This window comes from Ostrea edulis, chromosome 7 (genome assembly GCF_947568905.1).
Source record: "Ostrea edulis chromosome 7, xbOstEdul1.1, whole genome shotgun sequence".
Classification (NCBI taxonomy): Eukaryota; Metazoa; Mollusca; class Bivalvia; order Ostreida; family Ostreidae; genus Ostrea; species Ostrea edulis.
In genome coordinates, this window is record NC_079170.1 from 27571221 (window position 1) to 27591660 (window position 20440).

At 36.3% G+C, this 20440-nt stretch overlaps 3 protein-coding genes across 7 annotated transcripts in view; 2 read left to right on the top strand and 1 right to left on the bottom strand.

Annotated features, from left to right (window-relative positions):
• Window positions 1-4420: 4420 nt before the first annotated feature.
• On the top strand, window positions 4421-8354 carry LOC125656190 (protein sll1483-like). Its single transcript, XM_048886789.2, has 6 exons — window positions 4421-4797; window positions 6129-6346; window positions 6455-6644; window positions 6902-7003; window positions 7190-7300; window positions 8135-8354. Exons 1-6 carry the CDS (start codon window positions 4650-4652, stop codon window positions 8275-8277), a joined length of 912 nt encoding a protein of 303 aa, XP_048742746.2. The 5' UTR covers window positions 4421-4649; the 3' UTR covers window positions 8278-8354.
• Window positions 8355-15383: 7029 nt separating this feature from the next.
• Window positions 15384-19235, top strand: LOC125655560 (heme-binding protein 2-like). 5 transcript variants are annotated; one of them, XM_048885885.2, is made up of 4 exons: window positions 15384-15435; window positions 15740-15898; window positions 16976-17105; window positions 18460-19235. In XM_048885885.2, the coding sequence occupies exons 2-4, from the start codon at window positions 15812-15814 to the stop codon at window positions 18813-18815; spliced, it is 573 nt and encodes a 190-aa protein (XP_048741842.1). In that variant the 5' UTR covers window positions 15384-15435; window positions 15740-15811; the 3' UTR covers window positions 18816-19235. The 5 variants fall into 5 exon arrangements, with proteins under 5 accessions (XP_048741842.1, XP_055999828.1, XP_048741843.2 ...); XM_056143852.1 differs by having other exon boundaries at window positions 15412-15440; XM_048885884.2 differs by lacking the exon at window positions 15384-15435 and adding an exon at window positions 15497-15612.
• A 767-nt stretch (window positions 19236-20002) lies between these two features.
• Window positions 20003-20440, bottom strand: part of LOC125655559 (uncharacterized) — a 10086-nt gene continuing 9648 nt past the window's right edge. Inside the window, exon 2 of the mRNA XM_048885883.2 lies at window positions 20003-20440. This exon is cut by the window's right edge and continues 559 nt beyond it. Within this exon, the coding sequence (XP_048741840.1) occupies window positions 20150-20440 (291 nt within the window). The 3' untranslated portion in view covers window positions 20003-20149.

Genomic DNA, 20440 nt, shown 5'->3' on the forward strand with positions numbered 1-20440 from the left:
TTCAATCATTAGAGTCATCTGGAAAAAAAAATTCCATCCTTGGGTACCCCACATCTCCAAACTGAGGGCAAAGAATGATAGTCCATAGAGCCCCCTACCTTGTGTCTGTTGTAATTCCATTGTATGAAAGATGAAGATAACGAACAGTGATCAATCTCATAATTCAACTCCTATAAGCAATATATGAATGGATATATAAGACAAAGACCGTTATACTTTAGTAACAACTTTATATAGGCTAATTCTTACTAGCGTGTAACAAGCATCTCTTATAAGCATCTAAGAGTCCTTTTATATTTAAACAAAACACTGAAGAACGTGCACTTAAATGTTAATCAGATGTAGGCGGTGTTTCAGAAAGTTATCAAATCACAAGTGTCTATAATTCTTTCGTGGACTCTTCAAAGATTGAGTTGTTGATAACCTTTATTGTGACCCTGTGTGATGTAACATTAGGAACTTTCAGGTGAGTTCAATTGCCTCCAGTATCAAACTTTATGATTAAGAATATTTGTATTTTAAATCGTTTGAAAATTATAAATTTTTTAGTATTTCGTCTGAGTACTCTCAGTACTTTGATGATTTTTTAAAGTCTTCTACGGACGTCTGTGTACAGGCTTATTGGCTACTGATTAGTGGCTACTAACTTCAGCCTAGTGACGTGAAGCGTTGCAGTTCATACCCCCATGCATCTTCTAAAATGAAATTTATTTATTTCATTTACATTCTACTTTCTTTTCAATTGAAATACGCAAGTTTTCGAGATGCGTCAGAGTTATTTCCCTTTAGAGAACTCTCGTACACAGTTAGGGGCGAAACAATGTGTTTATCCGCGGGAGTTGGACAAATACCCATCAATGCATCTAAGTGAATGTTCTCGATAGGTTTCTCCTACGCATTTTGATCACCTGAATTCGATTGATACACAAACTAAGTAAGTGATAAGTATTCAGGTAGCAATTAAGGTAAGGTGAAGATAGCGAACAAATGATCAATCTCTTAACTCCTCAATACAAAATAAAGAGTTGGGTAAACACGGGCCCCTGGACACACTAGAGGTGGGACCAGGTGCCTAGAAGGAGTAAGCATCCCCTGTCGACCGGTCACACCCGCCGTGAGTCCTATATCCTAGTCAGGTAAACGGAGTCCTCCGTAGTCAAAATCAGTGTGCCAAGAACGGCCTAACAGTCGGTATGAAACACGTCAGACAGCATTTGATCCACTGTGGAATGCTCTACCATATGATATCAGAACTGCTGTTAGTCTCTGTATCTTTAAATCTAAACTAAAGACTCATCTGTTTACAATTCATTATGTACAACTAGTCTGTGCAGATGAAATCTAAGTCAAGATTACTATGTTGTGCAATCATAACGGACTCCTTATCTTCACCTACTAGACATTTGTTCTTATATATAACTTATTTTACTTTATTTGAATAGCATTTAAAGCAATATGGATTTTACGCTTTACAAAATAAATTCATTATTATGATAGGTTGTATTGGCAAACTAGATCGTTATAACGACCATAGAATTTGCATAATGCTGACTTTAAACGTAGACTGCTGAAATCCCTGCACCATTAACTTGTTTGTCAGTAGCCTGCTTCGATTTGAAAACTGACCATAAGCAGAACGAGCTCTTGCGTATCGAATCAGTTGAGAGATATAAACACCATATAATATGCAGGTGATGATGGAATATTGCTACATAAATATGGGAAGTTAACGATCGAGAAGCTGAAATCATCCCGTTTATCATAAAGTTGAGTTGTTAGTTTGCCGTTGATACCTACTTTCAATAAAACATCTAAGTATGAAGCAGAAGTGGACGACTCTGGTGTCTTTTATTTCGAGTTCACTGGGATATATCAAATCGATATATGAATGAAAATTATTCTTGTTGATAGATGATAGGTCGTCGATATATCAAAATGTCGAATTGAAGATTTTTTTCTTCTCACGTAAAAATTTTTGAATAAATTCTGCTTCATAGGAATACAAAAACAGGTCAGCTAACAGAGGAGCATAAATCGTGTCCATGGGGATTCGAGCAGACTGTTGGAAGACCTGATCACCAAAGACCACAAAGATATTGTCAATGAGAAACTCCAGCATATTATTTATTTCAACTTCAGAGTACTTGTGCGTGGAATCAGAGTGGCGTTTAACGAAGTACTTGTTTGGATGACTGATCACTAGATAGGAATATTTCCGTTATCCAGGGCCGTAACTGCCGATGAGGCAGACGAGGCAACTGCCTCGTCTGATTTTTTGGCAAAAAAGAAAATAAAATTATATAAATGTTATATTATAGGATATATGTTTAAAATGAAGACAAGCACCTTTGTCTTTGACACCATATTACGATTCTTTACATAGTACAAATGAAACACAAACATGATAAATTGGGATTTAAAAAGTGTCATTTTCAGTCGTAAAGTCAATCGGCGGCCCCCAATCCCCTGCCTCCCCTGATTTAGAACCCTACTTACGGCCCTGTTATCCATTGTATAATATTATCCTACTTGTTCGATCTTTAGTTAAAGTTTCAGTCTACTAACATGGTTTTAAGATTCAGATTCATGCAGTACTAGGTTTGGAAGTTCTCCTCTAGGACTATTATATAGTGGGCATTCGAGTAGAAAATGTAATTCATCCTCTGTTGAACTTGAGATACAGTGTTGGCAGACTCTTTCACACCTATAGGAAGAATTTCATATTTATCATAGTTATAAGTTTTCTTTCATATCTGCCTGTTTCTATCCGTAGACAATGATTACTAATTCTGAATTTAATGGGAATTACCCGATTAATTGTCTCGAGTTTTTAATTTCGGGTATTTTTCAAAATTGAACAACCTTTTGTACTGAAAGTATGTACTTAATTTTCTAAATCCTTGCATACAACTGGCACGGATATTTTCCCAAAAGTTTGAGAAATTGTTACGCAGTTGCTTTTTATGTACAATTTATTTGTTTTCACTTAATGTTTTGCAAAGGGACAGATTGATATTTAGTTTTTCACTGTAGAATAATATACTATAGAATACCAGTCACTGTTAATGGTGTTAGACCTGCACTCATTGAAAGCAGCCTGTAATAGGTTTGAAGTTGAGTGTTCTAGTCTATACCATTACATACGTGTTTGCTTTAGCATATCAATATATAGTGGATACCTGCCCAGTTCAGAATAGATCCCTATATTTGTACAAGTTTTAGACATCCCCGGCACAATATATTATGTCTTTAGATGTGTGAAGCAGTTGGGTTATTTTATTGTACATGCATATCATTTTGTTAATTTAAATCTTGTCTGCAATCAGTATTTCATGTATAATTATAGATGTATGCAACTCAGAAGTGTGAACTCGGACAGTATTAGTACTTCTGAATGATTATTATTTATTTTCATTGTTTAGCTTGTTAACCTGTATATGCATGTAGGGGATAGAATTATGCCACTATATTTGCTTGTATTATAGGGGATATAAAAGCCTGTAGGTTTTCGCCAATTATACGAATTGCTTCATGCTTGAACATTTGTTTTCATACCCCTATATATGTGTGTGTGTGTGTGTGTGTGTGTGTGTGTGTGTGTGTGTGTGTGTATAATCCAAATAGAAAGAGTTGATATCACACAGTCAAAATAATTCAATAAAAAGGCAGGAAAATATACAGTTCCAAAATATATTTAAATCACTAGCGCTTTCTGGATTTTAACATCCATCCTCAGGTGAATACAAATTATTTTGTAATTTCTATTGTTTCAATATTTTCCCGTTGTATAAAAAAAAAAGATTGACAACCTACACGTATATTCCTTTCAGCATGTGAGGATGTGACTCCATGTGTTTGTATGTTTGTGTAGTAATTTTAAAATGCTGAGAAATTTAACTATTTTGTCTTGTTTTTTTTTATATTGTGAAATACCTCCAGTATATACCATTTATACATTAGAACACTCCCCTCCCTGGAAAATTGCTGTAGAATATTTTCTGGATCCACGCATGAGCTGGACAATGGTGCTATGGACAGGAAACCTTATCTCATTTTATTTGTCAAATTCACGTGTTTCACTGCGAGATCGCGTGATATAGTTAACCGATTTTTAGAGTACACGTGAACTGCGGTTATGTAAAAAAAAAAGTATGGAAGCCTCATAATCTTAATATTCTTTAAATAAAATTTAGAAATCATGCGATATATATAGACCGCGACACTTATCTCCCCGAGGATCTTTAAATGCAAGTTTGAAAACATTTGACATGGTTTTATTGAATCAACTTTGTAGATTTTCTGATACATTTGACGAATCATTTACTAAATTGTAACAAATGTTCTAAATAGTGAAACACGCATAATTGACAAATCAATATATACGTTGACTGTCTTAAGTGCAAATGCACTGTGGTTACGTAAACAAAAAATTATGTAATTTTAAAAATTGTGAAATTCTTAATTCTTACAAATTTCATGTGGTCAGCACAATAGCATTATCAGCAGAACTGATTTGTCGATATGGCAGGTCAGTACCAGTAAATCCAGGAGTCATGTGCAAGGTTCTCGTGGTACATGATACACGTGACAAAACTCTTATAAAAGGACCGTGCTCAGTCAAGTGATTTAAGTTGGACACAAGCACCAGAATGATGAAGGCGGTAGTAGTGTTCTGTTTGATCGGTCTCGCCGTGTGCCAGGAAGGTAACATTGTACAGGTTGCACAGAAGCTTGGTGCAACGACTCTGTTGCAGTTCGCCACGGAGGCTGGTCTAGCTGACACTCTGGCTAATGGAGGTAAGTATTTGGTGTATACTGGCGGTAACTGCAAAATTATTTCAGTGCATGTAGTTTTGCCATGAACTTGCAAAGTAAATAATTACTCTAAGCGTTGTTTTTAAAAAGAAAAGCAAAATAATTTGAAGGATGGATTCTTGTCACAAATTCAGACAAAGTGAAAGATATGCTTCATATGAAACATCGGGAAACACGCGGGGCATGTATCACGCTTTCCTGTATACAGTTGTAACATGTTATGAACCAGAATGGTGTGGGGAAACTGAAACTAGAGGCTTTAGCTGTTATGGGGACTTATTTTTGCGTGTAATTCATGATATAGTAAAAACGTCGCTTTTGTCTTCCATGAAACAAAATAACAAAGATTTTTTACTATACGCGATAGATTTGCTTGTTAATTTGAACATGCTACCCCTCTTTCTAAAGGCCATTTTGAATGCTTTCTAGCTCTTTAAATCATCTATTATTTAGTAATTACAATAACAATACTGTAATTAAGTTTGTGTATGTACATGAATTTAAAAAAAAGTAATAGAAGTTATATTTATATAGAAATGTGTAAAATTCTAACAAAAGCACCAGAGGAAATTCACCCAGGGGCGGATCCTTCAGTGTCTTAAATTCATCGATTCAACCACATTTTTCCTGTACCGTTCACTACTGCTAGGGGGCAATAAATAGAAAATTACCGAAAATGTCACCACCACCCCAGTTGCTTACAAGTTAGATGCTAGCTGATACCGAGTTCAATCAAACCAAGTCCTACCAATTCCTCCTTTAACACAGTTCAGATTTATTCAAACTCTCCGTCGAGGCCTCATTACGTCACCTACGTTGTGAGCAAACGAACTCTGGCGGAGGTTTGCAGATTCATTAAGATTCTATAAGTTAATATCATTCTAGCAACTCTGCTACTTCTATTTTATAAAACATAGGTAGTGGCATTTAGAAGTGAGAGTAACGGGTCTTTTGCACTGAGGTCCCGTGTCGCGACAGGCGTTGGCACGTTAAAGAACCCTTACTGCTACGGCCACGAGCGCCAATCATAAATTTAAAGCTGAGTCTGAAATTCTTGTCCTTCTGTCTACTAGTATTTGACGATAAGGTACCCTGCTAAGTCCCTGAGCGTTAAGCATACATATGTAGATCTAAATTTGTGGTTCTTCACCTACAACTGATGAGGTCTCTATACGATTTAAAACAACCAGTCAACAATTTTACCTTTATTTTTGCAAAAGTGATGTCCATAGACACCTGCACATTTAAATACGATTCACAGGATTGTAACAGTGCTGAATCTGCTAACCTTGTGTCTTTGTATTGTGTTACAGGTCCCTTCACCGTCTTCGCTCCAACAAATGAGGCTTTTGCTAAACTACCACCAAAAGTTGTAGAATATTTAAAGAAAAATAAGGAAGCCCTTGAAATGGTGCTGAAATATCATGTTCTAAGTGGAAAGACATACTCAAGTCAGCTCAAGAACGAACTGGATGTGCCAACACTGGATCCCAAACTAAAATGTAGAATCAACATATACCAAAACGGCAAGGTATGTCTTCAGCTTGACAATTTCTAGATCACGTAATTTCTAGATCACTTTTATAATGGTAAAGTGACCAAGTGTCTTCAGTAATCATATAATTTCAAAATACTCCAGGTGATCACAGCAGACGGCAGCCCTGTAGTCATGGCTGATCAGAACGCAACTAACGGCGTCATCCATGTCATTAGTCGCGTGGAGTTCCCCATCCCATTGGCAGATGTCGTCAAGACAGCACAGAAAGATAACGAGCTGGGGACACTAGTGAAAGCTGTGGTGGCAGCAGGACTTGTTGATACTCTTTCAGGTTTGTCCAATATTCCTCCAAGTTTACATGTTTCTTTCTAATAAACTGTTCAACGAAAACTCCATAGACGAAAGACTTGATTTCTGGTGAATTGGTGACTATATTGCTCTCTAATATAGAACCGGGTCGTTGTAAGAATATTTCTCGACAACTGCAGATACTGTAATTCATTTCCTCCCTTTCCTGTTGCATGTATACACTATATTATGTTTTGTGGGTGTGATATGCACTAACTAATCACGCCATCCATTATGCAGGCCCCGGTCCATTTACCGTGTTTGCACCAACAGACAAAGCCTTTGCGAAACTTCCCCCAGGAACACTAGACAACCTTCTGAAGAACAAAACAGCACTTACAGGTACTGTCTACACGTCATCAAATACAAGGAAAACTTCATATAATCTCGTGTAGCGTTAAATTGGAAAAATCGTGTAACTGAAATCTATATCTCACTAAAGTTATCTATAAATGAAATGTCTTTTAAGTTGTAAATTAAGTCTAAATTCTAAAGATGGAGTAAAAAATGTCCGATACTCATTTGCAGACGTACTAACATACCATGTAGTAAGCGGAACCTACTTCAGTGCAGGACTTACTTCCGGTGCCGTCCCAACTGTAGAGGGTAAAAGCGTCAACATAGTAGTAGGACAAGGAGGTAATTAATTTTTTTATGTCCCTCCTGTGAAATTTGTTCTGCACCTGTCGGTCGAGCCTTGTCCACTCTCAACATCTAGAACCCTTTGCTTGACAATCATCAAGTTTGGTACACTGGTACATCTAAGTAGTAGATATAGGGGCCCTATTTATTTTGGATTCACATGATCAAACTTGATATAATAATGTCTCCTCTATGTTTAGAGAATCATTTGCTTGATTGACACCAAACTTGGTACACTAGTAGTACATCCTACGGAGTAGATGATTTTGGAGCCACATAGTTAAAGGTCATTCCCTGGACATATGTTGTCTGCTCAATATCTTGAATTGTTTTGGTACTACATGTACTATCGATTAAATAATGTCTAAATCCATTTCAATTTTGCACCACGGAAGGCATACGTGTTCTTAAACTTTTCTTGTTTCAATTAGTGTTTGAAAGAAAGTTTGAAGTGCATGTGAAACTGATATGTACACTGTAGTGTACTTGATAGACAACTGTATGGGTTCATGAAATTTAATACACAGTATTGAATATGGTAACATGTACGTGTACACAGCCCTGAAATACATGAAAAAGAGCAAAACCGACCAGCCTGAGATAGATGAAAAAGAGCAAAACCGACCAAATCTTTGACATATATGCATTAAGGCGACTACTTCCTGTATGTTCAGATGTACACACAGAAATAAAGAAGTGAATCTGAGTTTTTTAAAGTGCGATACTTTGTCAAGCATTGATTCATAGGAAAATGTATCTATTATCCCAAATTCACTTGATAAAACATGAAAAATGTTTTAATTATAGAATCGTCTTTAATCCCTGTTGTAGGTGTTAAAGTGAATGATGCCACCGTAGAACGCCCGGATGAAGCTGTAACTAACGGCGTGATCCACATCATCGATACAGTTCTAATTCCTCCAAAATACCAGAAAATCTCGTCTGGATATAGATTCCGCCCATTCAGAGTGTAGATAGAATTATTTTTTTCTAATGTTTGCTCATTTTGTAAATATATATTCACTTCATAAATAAACATATATTAATGAAATTTTAACGTTTTATGTCGATTGTTGCTATAGCCCAGTGAGGTTAGGGCATTCGCTTTGCAATCGGGAGGTCCCGGGTTCGATTTCGATCCCTGCACCTCTATTTAACAGATAATGGCTGTTTCAATGCCACTAGTCGGGTATTAGAACATGTAGAAGTACAAGTTACGTTTTGGACGTGACGTTAAAAGTGGAGGTCCCGTGTCGTGGTAACATTAACACGATAAAGTATGTAGTTTCACCTACATCTGTAGACGTCACTATATCAATATTTATACTTATAAATTAACAAATTTGCCAATAAACTCTGAAACACTTGCTCCAGAGTTGCTGCTTGCAACTTTTATATTGTTTCATGTGAGGTGAAGTCGGTAAGCTATAACAAAATCTTTGATTAGTAAATATCGTAAAATCAATTAAAAACTTCATTTTCAATAAACTACCCTGGGAAAAAAATTGAGAGTAAAGTGGCGGGACACGCTTTGGAAGATTTAAACCAATTTTCTCTTTTTTAAAATGACAACTTAAGATAATTATACAATATAAAGTAAATCCGATGTTTATCGATGCTTGGTTTCGATTTTGATCTTGCAGAAGAAATGTTTTGATAATTGTTTAATAAATAAAATATGACTGTTCGTTTCTTCAATCCATGATTTTCGTCTTGAACCAGCCTTTTGGAAATTTCCAGAACGAAGCAACATCAGAGACGCTTAGGTCTACAACCAATCGCACATTCTCGAGTTGCATTTGGTTTACAACACGATAGCATAAAATTATGTAGGTGTTCAGTGTTAATTATACTTATGATAGTTTTAAATAGAACCATATTTATCATTTTATGAAGAATATTGTATTACTCATATACATCTCTTTCAACGACGGACACACACACACCCTCCCGAGACCAACGATCTGACACATGATATTCATCTGGTATTTTCGATGTTAATATTTTCCCCTTTATTATAGAAATCACTGTTACAACTTTTTGTAATGATTTATCAACAGTTATTTATACGTACAAACACATGGATAAACACAAAAAAGTTTTTGTTTTGGTTGAACATGTTTTATGATGACACAGATCTTGACAGTAAGTAAAAAGTCTAAAACTGTCCAATATGTTAGATATCGAATGGTCTGGGAAGTTTTCGCCTTATAACTTTTAAAGTTAAAACATTTTACCGAAATTAGGTTGTACAATACCTGACAATGTCCAAGAAACCAAGCCACTGTTTATAATATAGCAGTTTTTCTGTTTGTCATTCATTTAGTGCATTACGTTAATTTTCGAATTTTGCGTTTAACGTTAGAAACGACACACATGTATTCATAATTTTGCCCTTAAATTGTCACACTGGACAAAAACTACCATTAAAAACACATTCGCAATATTGAATTTCAAATTTTAAAATTAATAAAGACCATTCATTTTGTTTTTGGTCAACTATTCGGCATGACATATTACAATTGCATTCGTAAAATCATTATCCAACTTTCAATACGGAGAGAGATCGTTTATGTTACATAAGGAACATTTAATTTTGAGCTCCAGGCGACTTCCTAATAATCAAGTTTTATTTACTGCATGTTATCAATAAATTCATTTGTTCCATTCAATCCATGTGCGCTACAATACCCGGGTATTCAAAATGGTGATTTCTCGCGCTTGCGCGGCACACCTTCTACCCAAGATGTATCTTCAGACAAAGTTTGATGATTCTAGGCCTTGTAGTATTTAAAGAGACACTACAGCTCATTTTGCGCAAAAATCATGAAATGAAAATTTTCTCAGGGCTTTCTCAATTTTTGTTGCATTGTTGAATGTATGAACTTTGCGAAAATAACATTTATCTAAAGTTAAAAATTCTTGTTTTCACATAAAAATTAATACTTTTTGATGGCCTATACAAAAAATATCGAGTCTCCGCCTTCGGTCTTCAGACGCATGCGCATAGACAGTAAACAGTGCAGCATGTCGTCCAGTGAGAGAAAGTGTAGTGGATAGATCCAGAATTTTGAAAGATTCTGTGAGAAGAGGTAAAAATAAAATGAGATAAAACTCATACGTGAAATAAGATTGACCTTGGGATCAGTATGACCGTTGGAAAAGAAAGAGCTAGGAGAAACGATTGTAACTCAGTGGTGGATCTAGGATTTCCGAAGGGGGATGTGAAAGTCCAATATCAGCCAAAGTAAGGGGTCATTCTGGGTGCAAAATTTGGAGTTTCACTCACAATTTGTGGCGTAAAAAAGGGAGGGGATCTTGGTCCCCTAAATCGGGCACTGGGACTAGCCGCGAAGACACTGCTTTAAAAGTAAGTGTTGTTTTTATCTGAACACGACACGTGTTAACTAGTTGTAAAAACATCGGTCAATAGGAACATGGGAGGGTTTCTGTTGAAATAATGATTTATAATTATTTACTTATTATAATGAGCAGGGAATAATCTTATACTTGAAAGGTGAGTGTGGACCCCCCTTGAAGGGGAATTTAAATAATTTCTTACACAACACCTTCGCTGTCATTCAAAACCACGTGATGTAAATAACCATTCAAAAGTCCGAGTCAGCATGAAGAAACCTTTGAATTCCGGATGATCTTCAAATCGCAGTTTAGAGCAAATTGATGCATTCAATTGTTCAAAATTGTCAGTATCGATATGATTTTTATCATCTTATTAATACATGTTTTTAAAAACACTTTATTAAAATGTGGAAAATGAGCTCTAGTGTCTCTTTAAGTTACGGGTCGGACAGCTAGACGGGCAGACAGACAGACGGACGGACATGAACGCCATACCATAATACGTCCCGTCTTAAGACGGGAGTATAAAAATCATTCATTTTGACGTCACACCGTCTGTTCTGGTTTTGATGAGATTCTAAGATCATCAAAGATGTGCATGTGGTATATTTTACGAATAAATAGGTTAATGCCTTTCTGTCGCACTGTTAATTGCACTAATGCGAAGGGGATGTGTGAATTTTTTTTAATTCCTGACCCAATCAAGTCATCTGAAAAGAAAAGACTATGTAAACTGTGGATCCATCATTTGCGCAATGACAAGTTGAGGTTCGAGACATTTGTATAAAGAAACGTTTACTGTCTGCCTGGTCTGCGACTCAACTAAAAGTCTTCTTTACTCAATTTCTTGCGAAAGAACGGGTTCAAATCAATACGGCTCCAAATTTAACCGTTTGTGACTTGTCATGTTTATAATGCTGCTGATGAAATAAACCGGATCCGACGGTGTGATGTCATAGATTAAACTTCAATGGCCGCTGCCTTAGCGGCGGGTAATCCAAAATATATGATTGATTAATACCTGTTGTTAAAGACTGTCATTTACGATATCAGTAATACTTTATTCATAAAAGCAACAATGTGATTAGGGTTGCCTTTCTAGTTAATTTGAAGATTGGGTAATAATTATTTTTGTTTGTGAAGAATTTTTAGGCTACTCTTCTCCGGCTGCCCCCCCCCCCCCCCCCCCCCCCAATCTTTTGAAAAACTATGCTACTGCCTGTTACACATCTAAAGAGTGCAAGGTTTCGGACAAGGTCGAACTGGTAGATATGGGAAGCAGTTATCATACGAAGGTGTTATCAATAGCTTCTGTGACAGTGTGACTCCGATTTAAATGTGTGTACCTTACTTATCTAAAGACGGCTATCAGAAACGCTCTAATCTCCAGACCAGTCAATATTTACATCGTGACCTTCTTGAACCTCTCTATGAAGGTCAAACTAGTTGGGAAGCAATGACTATGTGAAGTTGTTATCAATAGCTTCTGTGACCCAGTTTAAATGTGTGTACCTTATTTATCTAAAGAACGCCCCAGACTTGTCCATGTTGACATCGTGACCTCTAACCTATTGTAAGATGTAAAACACGTGCAGTATTCAGACATTGTGTACCGTTTATTTTGTTGTGTTTGTTGGCCATTCTGATCATTTTAAGACTTTAAGAGTTTGGAATGATTTTAGTAGTATATTTTTGACACAATTATATAGTTCTTCCAATTTGTTATAACTGCTAACAAACGTAAAGGGAAATTGTGCAAGTAATGCGTTCGAAAAATCCTATGCATTTACAATTTTGTTTGCAATTGAACACTTATTTGCTCTAAAATGTCAATGCATGCAAGATGCTTTAAACATTACTTGGTGCCACGGAGGCTCGTCTAGCCGATACTCTGGCCAGAGGCGGTAAATATTTTATATATTTTATTTCAGTGGAGATTTGCAATAGATCTTGAAATTTGGAGCATGAATTTACAAATATTGTAACTTGTTTAAATAACTCGAATAACCCAAAAGTTTAACACTACTTATCACATTTATACTTGAGGAAATGGAGAGGTAAGTTCTTCTCTAAAATAGTACTGATCAAATATTTTCCGACATCGAAAATAGAAATTACTGCAAGACGTTAACAAGGAAGTCAGCCATATTTCTCCAAGATATTTTGGTTTATGGAGTGCCAAATTAACATAAACTAGATAGTGACTGCCCAGCAATAAAGGTTCTGACACAATATCTGTCTAGGCAGGACAGTCCAACACTTCTGTAACCTGGAATCGTCCACCTCCTTCACTTTTGGGGAGTAGTCTTTAACACAAACTGTGCAAAGGAGAGGCGGAAGACAGATTTCCAATTAACCGACTACTCTTTAAATACAGAGAACGAGACAAGTTGATACAAATTTTGGGGTGGATGAGTGTGTAGCACGACGCAAGTAAATAAACAAGTACATGTATATTGGAAATACCAAATACAGAATTTTATTGCCTCGTTACAGCAAGTGACATGCTGTATACAGACTACAGTACAGGGATGCTTCCAGGCCGGTCTGTACAATTTTTTTGCAATATTTTCGGACAAGGTCAAAGCAAACTAGCGATGTAGATATGTCCGAGGTTAAAGTGTTATCAATAGCCTCTGTGACAGTTCTAAGTGTGTGTATCTTATCCAGAGACGGCCATCAGAGACGTTCTTGACCTTCTCTAATCTGTGTAAGTACAACTTAGGCAATATTAAGATATCAGTGGGCAATGTATCTTTACTAGCAGATTTTTAACATATAATCATTTTCATCGTACGACTTTAATATCAATGAAAGCAGGTGTGTGTGCATACAAATAGTACAACAGTTACAAAACCTTCCTGTCATTAGTATATCATGCAACTGAGATTGTGTGCTAATATTTTGATTTGGGAGATTCTAATCTTTCTATCATCTAAGATCTTGAATATATATAAGTCTTAACTTTAATTAATGTGAAAATATGAAATGTAACTGCTATATATATATATCTGGTCCTACAAAATACAGCGTGGACGTATAGAAACACGATAGATTCGGAATACACCTATTAATGTGTAAATGGCTGCACTTTTTAAATTTGATTGTGAATTTATCAACGGCATTGACGTTATACCGCACTCTAAAACAGCGTGTTAGCTAAATTAGATTTACTCTATATTCTGTGAATATCGCGGTGCTGTTTACTAACAAGAAGCCCATGCGCTATATCACTCATCTGAGTCAACGTGGCCTATATTTAAAGATTTTCCCCTACATTTTTGCATTTAAAACTTTAATCCCTATTGTGGCCCCAACCTACCCCCGTGTGCCATGATTTTTGCAAACTTGAATCTGCACCATGTACGGAAGCTTTCATGTAAATGTTAACTTATTGGCCCATTGCTTCTTTATGATTTTCCCTATATAGTTGTATGTAAAACTTTGTTCCCTTTTGTGGCCCCGGGGGCCGTGATATTAACAAACTTGAATCTGCACAATGTAAGGAAGCTTTCAGGTAAATGTAAACTGCTCTGGTCCAATGGTTCTTGAGAAGATTTTTTAAAGATTTTCCCTATATATTCCAATGTAAATTTTTGATCCCCTATTGTGGCCTCACCCTACCCCCGGGGACCATGGCTTTAACAACTTTGGATCGCCACTATGTCCGGAAGCTTACATGTAAATGTAAACTTTTCTGGTCCAGTGTTCATGAAGAAAAGATTTCCCTATATAGTTGTATGTAAAACTTTGATCCCCTATTGTGGATCAATCTTATAACTCCTACAAGCAATACAAAATAGATAGTTGGGCAAACACGGACCCCTGGACACACCAGAGGTGGGATCACTCTAAAGAAATGTATTGTTAAAGTGGAAACATGAAAACAATGTTATACAATGTGTAGGTTATCATACATAGACCTACATGTATTGTATGGGAACGTCTCCGAACATGTTGGAGGCGATTTATTTGAGCTTCCATGCAGTCGCTCCGCACGCACATAGGGAGAATTACACATACTTCTACAATACAGGTATTATTTATTCAATGACAAAACTGCACACCATGTCAATGTTAAACGAGTCTCAGAAATGCAAGTCTTCGTTCAGTTTGTACTTATATCTATAATCATAGGCGTGAACGAGCTTAATGTCTATAATATGATTTACAAATATATCTTCTGAGGTTTCTTAATGTCATTAGATTGTGTACTTTCAGTTTTAATGGCCATTGATATAAGAAAATCAAAGTTTCCAGCTACCTATATATTGAAATTCAATTAAAATTGCACATTATTTAACTTTCAATTATGTCGCTTGGATTCGAAGTTACTCTTTCATAGTAATTAAATTCGACCCCAAGCGATATATAATTGCCTGTGCATTATTTATTTACCATATCCCTTACTGTAAATGTTTAAATAGCTCAGCACACTCAGATCCACGTGTGGGTTTTTTTGTTTTTTGTTTTGGTGGTTTGCTTTTAAATTTTCATTTATTCATCTATTACAAAACGGTACTCAAAGAAGTGGAGGAATCTCTTTATTAACCAATAATAATAAATTATTCTATCAGAATTTCCAAGAATTAATACAGATACTGTAATGGCGCTATTTTTGAACAGCAAGACCATACATTGCGTCACGACAGGTTGCTTTTAATTACGAATGTTACTACGCTCCTCTTGGTTCCGCGCCTCTTTGATCATTCAAGAGGAGTTCCGATGGAAATGTTTATAAACACGTGTTAAAGAATGCGCCGGAAATTCAAGTTGTGTAACGATTTTTTTTAACTTTTTAATAGAACATTGCATCAACTTGATCAAGTTATATAAGATTCAAGTGTTGTATAACTTGTTCTATAAATACCCGATCACTGATAGTTCAGCAAATCAGTACGAAGAAGTCTCCATTTGAGAGTATTATTTTAAAAGACTGTATTTTAACTGTAAGCCCCTAATGTAAATATTTAACTCAGTTTTCTTTCTTGTATTGGCAGAGTTGGTGACTGTGTCCATACATGTTGTCATATAGTTTTGTTAAAGACAGGATGAAGTTATGTTTCTTTGTTTCAGATTATCCAAGACATAACACAGATCCCATTTTCGTGGACAGAAAGTCTTTTTATCATCCAAGTCCTCATAAAGATGACCAGTATTTTGAAAACAATCGGTTCTGTGCTATCATCCAAAGGCCTGGACAATCCCACATACGAGGTTCTCAGCTCAGAGAAGGTAAGAATTAGCATCTATCAAGACCCAAATTTGAATATTTTGACTGAGCTAAGTTTCTGGATTGGTAAAGGAAGACTTCGTATGCCTACATTCACGTATTCATAATTGTAAGTTGATAGTGTAGACAGAGGGGCTGGTCCCTGGATTGTAAAATTGAATTTTAAATAACCAGTTTATTAAAACGATGTAGTGTGACCACTTGCATACATGTACACATGCGGTCCTTCCACAATAAGCCAAATCAGGCCTAAAGACCACAAACTGTTACGGAGAAATATGACTCAAATCAAAATATATAGCTCAAGATTTATGTAGCAAGGATGCTTAAAAAACTACTGGTTTAAATGTAAACATGAACTGAAAATTATATTTATGAATATTTTTTCTTCAAAACCTGGTCAAAATTCAAAATTTCGACTCGAGTCTATTCCGGAGATCCGGGACTATATAAACAAGTGTTACAGTAGTAGTGAGGGCTATGTAGACCGTGGATATCAACCAGAATAGCTCGGTGGTTAGAGCACCTGACTAGTAACGCAGGGAGCCCGGTTTAATTCAGTTCAGTCATAGCCTTTTCCAATACATTTGGTGTCATTGACCACCCCTACACGTGCAGGTGAATTTCTTGCTAGAGGCAAAAAACATCTGGGTTATATGTTTTAGAGGATGAAGACAATTTCAGGAGTTAGATGTTTGGGCTATATAGACTGGATATCGTCCAGTGGTTAGTGCAACTAACAAGTATATTTACATGGATCCTTGGTTCGATTCAAAGTCCAACCATAAAATTTCTCCGTTCCTATAACACTACATCATCGGATACTCATGGCTGACCTCGTTACTGTAGGAATAGGAACTGAGGCGAACCTCCGTAACCGGTTTTCTTTGTTACTGTAGGAATATGAACTCGGCCTCCTTAACCAGTTTTCTTTGTCACTGTAGGAACATGAACTCGGCCTCCTTAACCAGTTTTCTTTGTTACTGTAGGAATATGAACTCGGCCTCCTTAACCAGTTTTCTTTGTTACTGTAGGAATATGAACTCGGCCTCCTTAACCAGTTTTCTCTGTTACTATAGGAATATGAACTGAGGCGGTATGCTCCAGCTAAATGGGTCAGTTATACCACAAAATGTATGAAGAAGAAAGATGCACTAAGTGACGGCTTCTGGAAATTGTTTAATTACATTCAGGGAGAAAATGAAAAAGGTGACCCAAAGTTTTTAAATGATATGCATGGGTATTAGCATGCTTAACTTTACAAGATACTAACATACGAGTACGTCTTTCATATTTTAGCATAAATATAAATTGACGCTTTTGCTTCAATGCCAAAATATGAATCCCACTAACATTGAGCACGGAACACGATAGTTTATGTGGTGGCAGTTTTCTTTTCTTGTAGACTTTCAACATAAATCGTATTATGTTTTGATCAGAATGTTTTACTTCTCCATCTATCACTTTCACAATGCATGTACATAAAGCAGAATATTGGATGTGCAACAACCCTGCCAAAATCATGTACATAAATCTATCACGTATTGGCAATTTGTACACCTTGTTACCTAAATGAGTTAGAAGACAAATTTCATTTAAATTTTTTTATTTTAAAATGTCCTTTTTCTAACGGTTTAAGAATTACATATATCAAAACATTTTATTACAAGAAACCCGGTGTCTTCAAATTAGTAAAGCTTCTTAGTGTAAATAATACAAAAGAACTTACGTGGTACACGTAACTATTTGGACTTGGTACCATGGATGCGACTGGATTCCTCAGAAATCGGAGGAAAACTGGTCAAAAAGGGAGGAAAACACCTCACCCTACCTGGAAAAATATCATTTTCTGCCACTTTAGATCAAATCCAGAGCGTTTCATTTTTTCGAAAATTGAGCAAATCAGAGGATTTCCTCTGAAAAGAGGAAAAATCACACCCTTGTGGTACACGTAACTTAATTGACATTGTTCTGATCATTGTTGTGCTGTCCATTCTCTATACTAAAACTGATTTTTAGCATAACTGCTTACATGATATATACCCGTTTTAAAAGACTAATATAGAATTGCTTTCTGTACAATTCACACATCCCGAAAAGTCTGACTGGTTTCTTTGTACATATGTATTCGATATTAATCTTGCTTATATTTAGTTACTTTTCCATTATTATTCTTATCACATGTAGCTGTCATTTTGTTGTGAAATTAATTGTTGTTTACTACTTCAACGACAGAAAAATAAGGTTTGTAAAGTTTTGTTGTTGATATTTGTTTTAGAAAACCTATTTAGAGGCGCTGAGCTTTGTAAAATTACATTGTCTTCCCGTTCAAAAATAAATTTCTATATTCAATGGAACCGAAATCTTTTTGATAAAATCTTTAAACTTAGTTTTGATTTTATTAGTGATTATGGTCAACACACAAGTTAAACTATCATCTTACAACAAAATAAAATGTTCAGGTTTAAAACTAATATTGCTTTAACGTGCCTTAAAAAACTTTATTGATAATCAAAATATGTAATTTCCCAGCTCATATAATAGACTGTATTGTTATTAACAGAGATGAAAATTGAAATGACAGCGCCCGTGTCAACCAAAGTAGAAGCAGGAGCAGGACCGAATTGTGAGAGCACCTTTACAGTGTCTTTCTTCATCCCTCATGAACACCAGGAAAACCCGCCTCAACCAAAGAATACAAATGTGTTCCTGGAGGAGAGGCCTGGGTTCGAGGCCTACGTGAGGACATTTGGAGGATTCGCCAATGACGAATCATGGGTAACTGAAGCACAGAAACTTTCCGAGGACCTGAAAGAGAAGACGGAGGAAATTCGACAGGATTACTGGTACTCAGCGGGTTACAACAGCCCATTCCAACTGTTTGGTAGAACCAATGAAATCTGGTTTGTTAAAAAGTGACCATAAATTTTATATAAAAAGTTTACCACTTTGGAGGCCATTTTACGTGAATAGATCTGCATACGGATGTACACCAAGGAAAGGATTTTTTTCTGTGGACAGGGGTAAAAGCCAGTGTTACACTGGGATGCTATTGTATGGATACACGCATTATTTGTTAGCAATTAAACAAATTAACATTGAAATCTTGCTACAAGTTTTTGCAATGATTTTCCATCTGTTTATTCACATTTTAAAATGGGGAAAAAATGACAAGGGAATGAAACTGTTTGTCTGAGAATGTTTCATACTATTTCATATTGATACATCGATTTGTAATACACTTCATGTGGTCCATGTAATTCAAACCATTTATGTTGACATTTTGTACAATTGGTTACATGTATTAAAGTGATACGCATACAGCATGTATATACATAGGTTTGGCTTCTGCTATGTACTTGATGACAATATACAGTAGAACATGGTTATAACTGTGATTATAATAAATTCGCGCTTACAACAAAGTGAATCCATTCCCCGTTCTTTTAAAACACAGATTTTTTTTCGTTGGTTCATGGTTGTATATTATTTATCGACTCGCTTGAAAATCTTTCACTCATATGGAAACAATTTCTCCCAAGTCGCAACAAAACCAAATCGAAAGGCGTCTTCTATCTAATCGGAGCACTTTATGAAAATTTTGGCTAATTATTGCGTGCCACAGAAATTTCTCAATTTCCAAGTTCAACGCATGAACAAAACCAATAGATCTGAAAGCCGAAAGGGATGTTCCTCTGCCCAATTAATCCAAACATTATGGATATAATTTATGAAAATCTTCCAAAGTAAACTCTTCAAAGTTATTGCGTGTAATGGAAAAAGCCGGCGGACTGACAGTCTGCTGTGTGCCAGGCGGGGTCAAAATGATGTCCGCGGTGGTTTAAATCCAACAGCCATGGAATGCTTTAAAAGGCATTTGTGGCAAAGATCCTCCTAGTGAATATTTTTAAACAAATTGGTGCATTGAACATTGGTTTTTATAGAAGCATGCTGCAAAACATGCAGGATGGTCCCATGACATCCAGCCTACCCGAGTAAATATACACGTAAAGTCATGAACCATATCTGATCTACTATAGTATCCAGATACCTATAATGTATAGCCCTTGTGAAATATTGCTTTAGAGAAGAGAGAAACACGAACGAATGTTTTTTAACTTGCTTTATATAAATGAACTTATTTACAATGCGTTTTCAAAATGATGACGAAACATCTGTTGACGATACTGGAATCTCCCCCAGCTTCATAATCCTACTGTCGTTGTCATAGCTCCCCCTCCTCCCTGAACCTCTCACCCGGATTCACCGGAGCAAGCTCCAGTAATATTATTCTGGGGAAAGTCCAAGATAATAGAGACCACGACAGGTCCCAGACACAACTGACCAGAATACCTACCAGCTCGCTCTCGCAAGCTGCCGGGGTTTCCCCCGGCTTCAACACCATGTCTTTGCCTTGGTGGGTTCCCTGAATTGGCCCGATTTCCCAGGGTATATGCCCGCATTGAATAGTCACGCAAGCGTTTTCCCGCCAACCGCTCACTGGCGGCCAAACGTTTGTAGGCCGCCCGAGAGTCATCGGTGAG

Bases quoted from the DNA above. Each gene is read 5' to 3' on its own strand.
- LOC125656190 (XM_048886789.2), top strand. From the start codon at position 4,650: ATGATGAAGGCGGTAGTAGTGTTCTGTTTGATCGGTCTCGCCGTGTGC. The intron at 7,004-7,189 runs GTACTGTCTACA...ACTCATTTGCAG, and splicing joins GAACAAAACAGCACTTACAG to ACGTACTAACATACCATGTA. The intron at 7,301-8,134 runs GTAATTAATTTT...TCCCTGTTGTAG, and splicing joins CATAGTAGTAGGACAAGGAG to GTGTTAAAGTGAATGATGCC.
- LOC125655560 (XM_048885885.2), top strand. From the start codon at position 15,812: ATGACCAGTATTTTGAAAACAATCGGTTCTGTGCTATCATCCAAAGGC. The intron at 15,899-16,975 runs GTAAGAATTAGC...CTGTTACTATAG, and splicing joins AGGTTCTCAGCTCAGAGAAG to GAATATGAACTGAGGCGGTA. The intron at 17,106-18,459 runs GTGACCCAAAGT...TGTTATTAACAG, and splicing joins TCAGGGAGAAAATGAAAAAG to AGATGAAAATTGAAATGACA.